This window comes from Oryzias latipes, chromosome 16 (genome assembly GCF_053564925.1).
Source record: "Oryzias latipes strain Hd-rR chromosome 16, Olatipes_Hd-rR_3.1".
NCBI classification, from domain to species: domain Eukaryota; kingdom Metazoa; phylum Chordata; class Actinopteri; order Beloniformes; family Adrianichthyidae; genus Oryzias; species Oryzias latipes.
This window is the reverse complement of record NC_136252.1, coordinates 34475621-34484740: the sequence shown is the minus strand read 5'-3', so window position 1 is coordinate 34484740 and position 9120 is coordinate 34475621. Positions and strand designations below refer to the sequence as shown.

Below are 9120 nucleotides of genomic sequence, written 5' to 3'. Positions count from 1 at the left end.
CAACGTAACCGTTTTCACGCTCTTCCTGATTCATGTGTGTGTGTGTGTGTGTGTGGGGGGTGCTTTATCATTTATAGTCCTAACAAAAATACCTTTTAATTCAATTTTAAATGTTAAAGATCATGATTAACATAAATATCACTATAATCACTTTGTCTTCAACTATATCAGTTTTAAATCACAGAATTAGCGACTAAACTGAAATCTTTTTGTTTTCCTACTGTTGGTGTTTCTCTATTTGCACATTCTACTTTTCTTTTTACCTACTAGGTTGCATTTTGTCAGCCGCACACCTTTAAAAATTAAACTTATCGTCCCATCAGCTGTTCACACTCCAAGGCGTGTGAAATGGGTTCTTTGACCCCGCCCCCCGAGGAGCGGCGAGCTGCACGACGCTTTTACAGTCGTACGTATGCGATAGCATAGCCAATTCAGTTAGCATGTTCCCGGGTTGAATGTAAGAAAAACAGAGAAGTAAAATAAATAAAAGTGCACCTTTTGTGTTTTCAAATGAAACAAACCCTTTAACACCAGAGAGGCTGCCAGCCTCAGATCACACGCTCTGTAGTTCTGGAACCGTTTACGCCACAAATCAGGACAGAAAAGTGATACGCAACACTTTACCAGACATACTTTACTTACTTTACGTTCACTCATGTAAAATGTTGCATAAAAAGCCGCTTTTCTGCACTTCAGAATCTGCTGGAATCCCATTAACCGCAACAAACGGCTGAAGAGTCACGATCAAAAGAATGCCAACAGCGGCGGGGCGCGGCGTGATGCGTTTGGCCCCGCCGACCGACCGGCCTGACCGCATTTTTTCAAAGGCCTCCTGGAAAAGCCTCGGCTTTGTTTCCTCTGATCGCCACAGATATTCCAGTCACACGCCGCCAGCAGCATTTTCACAGAACCACGCAGAACCCGTTCTGCAGCGGTTCCGAAAGGTGGACCGAGCCCGCCGGCTCCAGAGGGACAGACGTTTCCGCACAGCCAAATTTCATCTGAGGAGGCTGAGACACACACTCATAATCACTCTGAACTTTATTTAACGCATGGCGGCTGCAGAGATCGACTGATCTGTAAAAAGCAAACGATATGAACTCTTTTGATCTGTAAACTCCGTACAGGGTGATGACTAAAGTGCTTCCAGGAAACAGAAGACAGATGGAAGGAACTACAATAATACTATTTTCACTAAAGACAGTCCAGTGTTTCAGCTTCTTTAAACATATAAAACAGTGATATAAAGTCCTCATCTGTTCCGTTTGATCCTTCAACAACTCCAAGCATTACAGTCCTTTTTTTTTTTGGTAATTTTCGGAGCAGCGGGTAAAAACACGTCCTTTCAACAGCGTCTTCTGCCCTCCTCCACCTGCAGTCCTCAGAGCTTCCCAACGTGACCACACCTGTCTGCGACCTTCATCCTCATCCCGACCTCCTCCGTGTCCACTTCCTGATCCACGCACCACCAAGACCCGGAAAACCCAACGCTCCGACTCCGGCTGATAAAACTCAGCGCTAAAAATCCACCGCCAGGAAATGTTCTCCAACCCTTTAACGACTGCAGGTTATCTCTTCCTCTTCTGCTGCCGCAGCATCCTCCTCCTCTTCAGGACCATTTCGTGGAGTTTGTCCAGCCCTTCGCCGAGTCCCTCTCCGATGATGGCGCAGGACGGCTGCAGGTGCCAGGGCGTGGCGGGGCCCAGCTCCTTCAGCGCCAGCAGCTTCTCGATTTCGTCCAGACTCAGAGAGTTCCTCAAGTCCTGCTTGTTGGCGACCACCAGTAGGGGCACGCCCTGGTTCTCCGAGCTCTTGGCGATTTTGTGAAGCTCCGTCTTTGCCTCCTCCATGCGCTCCGTGTCCACAGAGTCCACCACGAAGATGATGCCGTCCGTGCACCGCGTGTACGACTTCCAGAGCGGGCGGAGCTTCTCCTGACCGCCAACGTCCCAGAAGTGGAAGGTCACAGTCCTGCTGCCGGGCAGCGACAGCTTGACCTTCTCGGAGTTGAACCCTTTGGTGGGAACGGTGTTGACAAACTCGTTGAACTGGAGTCTGTACAGAATGGTGGTCTTTCCGGCAGAGTCTAGTCCCAGAATGGTGATGTGAAAAGACTGGAAGAAGGACATGCTGGACAAGTACTTGGGTTGATCAGACAGTCCATTCCCCATCTTTCCACATGGGGCCAGAGAGAGGACTGAGGCGGTCCAAAGGGCTTCTTCAGAGGAATCGAACCTGAAAGCACAACCACAGTTACTCTGCTGAAAACAGGGACTCGAGGGGAGCGGCAGCGTCGAGACCACAAGAAATCAGGCAAACGACAAGTCAGTCGCCTGATACCAGAAGATCCATCAGCCTGAAGGCCACAGCTGGTCCAAAACAACCACGTTTGAGTCCAATTTACAGAGTTTTTAAAGACGTCTAGCTTCTGGACCAAACAACCAAAAAAACAATCAGAAGCAAAAACAAAATGATATCTGATGTTTGACTAGTCCATCTCCAAAACGCTTTCAGGGAGGTTTTGTCCCAATGAAAAGTCTATTTTTGTAAAAAAAAAGTGAGGAGGTCAGACGTGGAAGAGTCCACTAGATAAAAGCGAGTCAGAACAGAACCACAAACGTCAGCAGAAGATGAGTAATGTCCACCAAAAGCAAACACAATCAGGTGGCAGGAAATGCCACACGCTTCCAAAATAAGATGGTAAAGGATAGTCACAGAAAAAAATTGTTTTTCAAAACAAGAGTGTCTCAACTTAAACCTGGTTAAAAATAAACGAAAATAAAGGAAAGTGGTCGTTTTGGGCGGAACAACCACAGCAGATTTCAAAGTAAAGTGTCAGCCTGTGGTTTGTGTGCCAAACAGAAAATCAGTTTTTCTGCGCAACAATTTCACGACAAAAACAACAAACATATCTATAAATCACAGACTTTCGAGAAGGGCCAGTAAATACAAAACAAACAAAAAAAAGATTTTATCTTTACTTTGATCTATTTTTAGACATTTTAGCCCAAAAGACTAGATTTCCTGATTGTTTTAGGGTTAAATTTAGCTCCAAACCCATTAAACCACAGACAGAGGCATAAAAAGGGAAAATGCTGAATAATCAGCTTTGATTACATCAAAGCAAAAACAAACAAACAATTCTATGTCCTTAAATTCAGATGTGCTTAAAGTCAGAACTGACCTCATTTAACCACAACTGGACACTAAACTAGTTTCTATGACTTCATTGGAACAGGGTTGGCACGTTTTGGCATGATTTCGGCCCAATAGCACACCTTAACCCGGACCAACTCTGCTCAGGATGACAAGTGCATTTCGACCCCGGTGGGAAAATCCCTCCGTACCTACCAGTCCGAGCTTCCTCTGTGTGGACAATACGGAACCCAATCCAACTACGATCGATACCGCCGACTCGCTTGTCCGGCTACCGCAACGGCGAGTGGAAAACCCAGCAGGAGGACCCAGAAAAACCGTCCGTCCGTTCGAGTCTCCGTCCTCCGAGCCGCTCCGCCGAAAACACCGCTTCTGTGTGAGCGCAGAACAACACCCCACTGAAAAGCACTGCGGACGAACCCCATTGGTGGACGTGCTCCCTGCTCTGCCACCTGATTGGCTCATTGGGCTGTCAATCACCGTACAGCCCGGGAATAAGGATCACCTGTTGCTCTGTGGCAACACGTACTTTTGACATAAAAAACACAACACTTGAAACAACCAAAATCGTATTTTATCATTTAAATTGTTTTCGTTTTAATTTATGAGTCCGTCCAGGTCAACAAAAACATAGATTTTTACGTAAGTACTGCGCATTTGTCTTTTAAGCTAGTAGCCAGACAGGACTTTTTTCTTTTAATGGAGGCTCGTCTTCCCTTCCAGTCGACCTGAACCAGCGCGTGCACAGAGGAGGGGGACATGAGCCCCCCTCCGAACGCCTGTTTTCCTTTAAACTGATTGGTCAGAAAACCGGAAAAGCGGCTCGCTGCTGCCTCTCGCCGTCCAATTACGGCGCTAGATTCTGTTTCTCTGATATTTTCAGTTACTAAAGTTTAATCTGCTGATTTACGGTCTGGAATTGTTTAATTATTATTATTTTATTAGCAATCGTAATCATTGTTTATTAATCGTAAATATTTAGAAAAGTCACTCATTCCTTTTTTAAAATCATGTTTTTATTATTCATTTTTTTATTTTCTTTGTCAAAATTAAAAAAGACATTTGTCACATTATCCATGAAAATTGACTCCTGATTCTCCCATGCAAAAACACTTTAATGCACATATTTCTACCGTAAATAAAATATATTTATTTAAACCAGATTTACAGACCAAATTAGAGATGCATTTCTACTCCAAGCAAGGAGACTCAAAACCCAAACCGGGTTGTGTTTGGGACTGGGGTCATACGTGTCCTAGAGGTCATGAGCAGGGCTTAACTTGGGGTGAGTCACATCTCTACGTCTGGCAGGGCGCTGACGTCAAAACCCTATCTTTGTCCCTCTAGGCGTTGGGTGGGCTGGGCGTGGTTCTCTAAAAATGAGCCATATCTGGAAGATTTTGGTCTTCCTTCGAACAAGAGTTATCTTTTAAGGCTGGTTTTAAGCATTTCATTCTTAAAAAAACAAACAAAACAAAGCAAAGTGACGACATCTAAATCGTTTCTTTTGTCAAACATGAACATTTATGACCAAAGAAAGTTGGAGCATCTGAGTTTTAACACATTAAATCCAAAAATAAACAAGAAAAGCATGAAAACAATTTCAGCTTGTTGCTTAATATTGTTTTTTTTTCTCTTGATATTGGATCACTTAGTCAAACAACCATTTTTTCCGAACCAAACTTACAAACATATTAAGCATCGCATTCGTGGATTATCGTTAAAAAAGCTGAAATATTCCTGTTATTCTGGACGCATTAACCCCAGAAGAGCAGCTGCAGGCTGCTGCAGAGATTCCTGCTATTTTTAGTCTGTCTTATGTTATGAACCCCTCCAAACACATGTGTGCAGCTATTTCTGACGTGTTTAAACACGCACCGGCTGCACGTGCTGATCATTCTCTCAGCAGATGCCGGCACGCCATCCGCCCGATCGCGGACGCCGGGAAAGCCAGCAGGCTCTGTCACGTCCCGTCCCTCTTCATCTGAGAGGAGGAGGAGGATGATTTGAATACCGGCACTGGTTTTTGTGCTTCCACGATGCATCGTTTAATCAAATGCAGCAAAAAGACCCCACTTTAGGATAGTAGTTCCCAGACAAACTGAGTTTCTGAGGGACAAAGTCAAACTAAATCAGGCTGTGGGAATAACTGTAGGCCAGACAGGGGTTGAAACCGGAAGTTTACAGATTGTCTCCTCCTCTGAAAGCTGATGGATGTTTTATCAGACATCCCTTCCTGCAGCATCTGATGCAGCAGCACGCCATCGCTTCGATCTTTTGGGAGACTCGTTTCCCCAAACGAACCGTCAAAGTTGCTGTGACTTTCTCTGGATCTGTGTTTTTCTTTTCAGAGGAACTGGTCTCTTGAGGTCTAGTTTTTCTGAAGAACAGAAATCCTCTGATTTCTTTTAAAAGTTTGTTCTGACTATGGCAGAGACTTTGACATAAAATACAATCCCTCCAAAAGCAAAGTTATGATTGTAAGGACCAAAGACGACAGAAATGTAAACTTTCCTGTTTTTAAGCTTTGTGGAACGCCTCTGGCACAAACCTCATCTATCAAATATCTTGGACATTTCATTACTGACGATTGGAGGGATGATAGAGACATTCAGAGACAGTACTGTAAACTCTATGCTCAGGCAAATATGCTGATGAGAAAATTCAGTGCATGTTCTCTTCAAGTGAAGTGTTCGCTGTTCAGAGCTTACTGCACTCCTCTGTATACAGCCCCTCTTTGGTGGAACTATGGACGTGGGACATTCCACAAATTCTTAGTGGCCTATAATGATGCTTTTAGGCTTCTGCTACAGGTGCCCAGGTGGTACAGAGCCAGTCAGCTGTTTGTGGACGCTCACATCCCCACCTGCGAAGCTCTACTGCGCAAGCTTACATACAGCCTCATGGAACGCCTGGACAAATCTAAGAACTCAATTATCATGTCTCTGACTGATCCCAAAAGAAGCTCATGCCGCTACACTTCTGCCCTAAGGAAACACTGGATACAGCGATTATACTCTTTTTAAGTTATATCTTTTTACTTTTTATTATAAATACTGTATTTGTATCTTATGTTTTATTTTATTCTCTTTTCTTCCTATGGACCACCTGAGTCTGAAATAAAAGTTTGATGAAAGATGGAGACTCTCAGCAAACGCTGTGACAGATCAGATGGATCTAAAGTTAGAAGCAAACAAACACTTATAAAAAAAAAAAAAAAAACATCCAACTCTGACGTTAACGGTAACAAAAAACAGCATCAAAGTTTTTATCCTCTTGTTAAAAAATATTTATACCCTGGTCCGGGTGAATACTTGATTCTGATTGGCTGCTGGGTTTGCGTTATGTAAGGGGTTAATGGCAGAGGAGGTGTGCATTATCACTTTTTAACGGACGCCGTGGAAGCCTGAACCGTCCGATGCAAAGTTTTCACCCGAACCATGGTATAAAAAGCGATAACGCACGCCTAACAATGAAGTTCTGATCACACAGCTTAAATGTTGTGTATCACTGCGCCGGCTTCTTCAAAAAAACTTTATCTTCATCGTTTGGACAAAAACAAGCGGTTAGAGGAGAACTTTCTCTCTGAACTGATGCCTTATTCAACACATCGTGATCATCAGCATAGATATCGTTTCCCTTTGCCGCTGCAGTCGAGGTTGGAAGTCGGAGAGGCGGAGCCATGACAACAGTCCGCCGCACCACACAACAATTTATATTTACAATTTATTTAAACTTTACACTTAAACATTGAAGCATCACTCTGATTTAAAAAGTTCTTCTTTATTCAGATTTTAAAGATCTTTTTCTGCCAGGATGGACAGAAAAAGGGAAGAAGAAGAGCCATCTTTAAAGCCCATTTTTCTCCATGTTCCTCTGATACGGAAGTCCACCTAAGACACGTTGGACCAGACTGAGGTTTTTCTGTTCTTTTTTTTTTTTTTTTTTTTTTACTTGTCCTGTCCAACAGCTGGGCAAACAGATGAGAGCTGAAGGCCTCTTGTGTTGGACACATTTTACTTTAACAACAGGGGTTATTAATCTTCTGACAAACCAGAGGTATATCTGAATAAACCCCTTTTGGAATCGAGGCCAAACTTTATTCATTTCAATCATGTTTGAAAATCTTTTGTGTTGGACCGGAAGGAAAAGGAAAGGAGGGAAGAAGAGAGAGGGACGTTAGAGAGAGAGGGGATAGGAGGATGATTATAGGAGGAGGAGGGGGGGGGGGGTTAAAACCATGAAGCAGCTTAAAGCAACAAGTTTCTGGATGTTTATACTCATCCAGAAACAGAGAGTGCAGCTCCAGCCCAACCAGGAGAGCAGCCCCCCCCCACCGCGCCTGAGGTTTTTCTGTTCTGAGGTGAGACTGATTTGTCCCCCCCCCCCGTGTGTTCAGGCCAAGCACTGCAGGACAACGCAGAGGTTTTCACCTGAAGGTGCAGAGTGTAGGTTCCTCACAGGGTTCTCCTCACAAACATCATGTGGATGTCAGCAGCAGCATCAGGAGGCCTCAGGAGGCCTGGTCCATGTGAAACGTTCCTCCTCCTGTGCTCCACGTTGAGCAGAAAGTTCTTCCTAACGTCTGATTTATTATTTCAGGAACAGACACCTGTGATGAGAAACCTGCTGCTCTGATGCTCCACATATTCTTCTCACTCAGGTTCTGGCAACATTCTAGCAAAGGAAACCTGTAGACTTCCAGGAAAACAACAGTTCTATGTCAAAAGAGAACAAAGTCTTTGGGTATCAAACCATTAAGAGACATTTAGAGTGAATTTGAGGACATTTCTGAGAGGAAAGTTGTGATTGTTTTAAAAATTACATAACTTTAGAAAAGCTGTGAACACAAAGCATGAAGCCTGTCACTTGTTAGCAAGTGTCTTTGTATTTTTAGAGGGGAAAAAAAGACTCAGGAAAATGTACAGGCGTATGGGAACCAGATTTAAAGTAAGAATTGTTTTTTTTTTTAAAGGCTGATCACTGTTGTTTTATGATTTCATTAAACTAGATACAGAAATGATCAATATAATATTTAAAAAACAGTTTTACCATTAAAACCTCAAAGCTGTACCAGGATAAACAGTTTTTTTATTTTGCTTGAAAGTATCTGAGTTCATCAGCTCAAAAGAAAAACATTTAAAAAATTTTAACGTTTCTTTCAAATAATCCTAGATGACCAGTAGAGGGCAGCAGATCCTACTAAACTCTATTTGTGTCAACCTGAAATAAGCTGGGGGGTATTCCACAAAGCAGGTTATGCTAGTTACCACGGTAAGTTTGAGGCCAAGGAAGCGAATAACCTCAGCTTTCGGTTCCAGAAATGGAGGTATGTTTCAGGGTAGGTCAAGTTGCCATGGCAACTCATGCTCTGAACATAACCTGGTCTGGAGCAGGTTTAGTTGAAGGTTAGTTTGTTTGTTTACAGAGAGGTGAAGCAGCATGACGTGTCCATTTGAAGATGATTTAGTGGATGAAAAAGCTCAGATAATACTTTTTCAAATATATATATATATATATATATATATATATATATATATATATATATATAGTACAGCGGTAGGGCGGTCGACGGCGATCGTAAGATTGCAGGTTCGATTCCCGCCATGCACACCCATGAGTCGAAGTGTCATTGGGCAAGACACTGAACCCCACCTTGCCTCTGGTGGACGGTTGGCGCCTGTGTATTGCAGTGGAGCTGCCACCACTGTATGGGTGAATGGGTCTGTGACTGTAAAGCGCTTTTTCCTTGTAGATAGAAAAGCGCTATATAAGTATACGCCATTTGCCATATATATATATATATATATATATATATATATATATATATGTGTCACAATGAGATATAAACTCGTGTGTTTACTTTGTCCGTTCTTTGTCTCCAAGCAGAAACTCTTTCTTTTGCTGATGATGCAGCCGTGTTACTTTTTTGATGGTCTTATAATCTTCATACGCTTAAATTAA

General features: G+C 43.1%; 1 protein-coding gene across 2 annotated transcripts; it reads right to left on the bottom strand.

Moving 5' to 3' along the window:
* Positions 1 to 1023: 1023 nt before the first annotated feature.
* arl4aa (ADP-ribosylation factor-like 4aa) lies at positions 1024 to 3551 on the bottom strand. 2 transcript variants are annotated; one of them, XM_011485841.4, is made up of 2 exons: positions 3348 to 3551; positions 1024 to 2235 (listed from the first exon to the last, which is right to left on the bottom strand). In XM_011485841.4, the coding sequence occupies exon 2, from the start codon at positions 2169 to 2171 to the stop codon at positions 1569 to 1571; it is 603 nt and encodes a 200-aa protein (XP_011484143.1). In that variant the 5' UTR covers positions 2172 to 2235; positions 3348 to 3551; the 3' UTR covers positions 1024 to 1568. The 2 variants fall into 2 exon arrangements, with proteins under 2 accessions (XP_011484143.1, XP_004078454.1); XM_004078406.5 differs by having other exon boundaries at positions 3352 to 3550.
* Between the last annotated feature and the right edge of the window lie 5569 nt (positions 3552 to 9120).

Bases quoted from the DNA above. Each gene is read 5' to 3' on its own strand.
- arl4aa (XM_011485841.4), bottom strand. From the start codon at position 2,171: ATGGGGAATGGACTGTCTGATCAACCCAAGTACTTGTCCAGCATGTCC.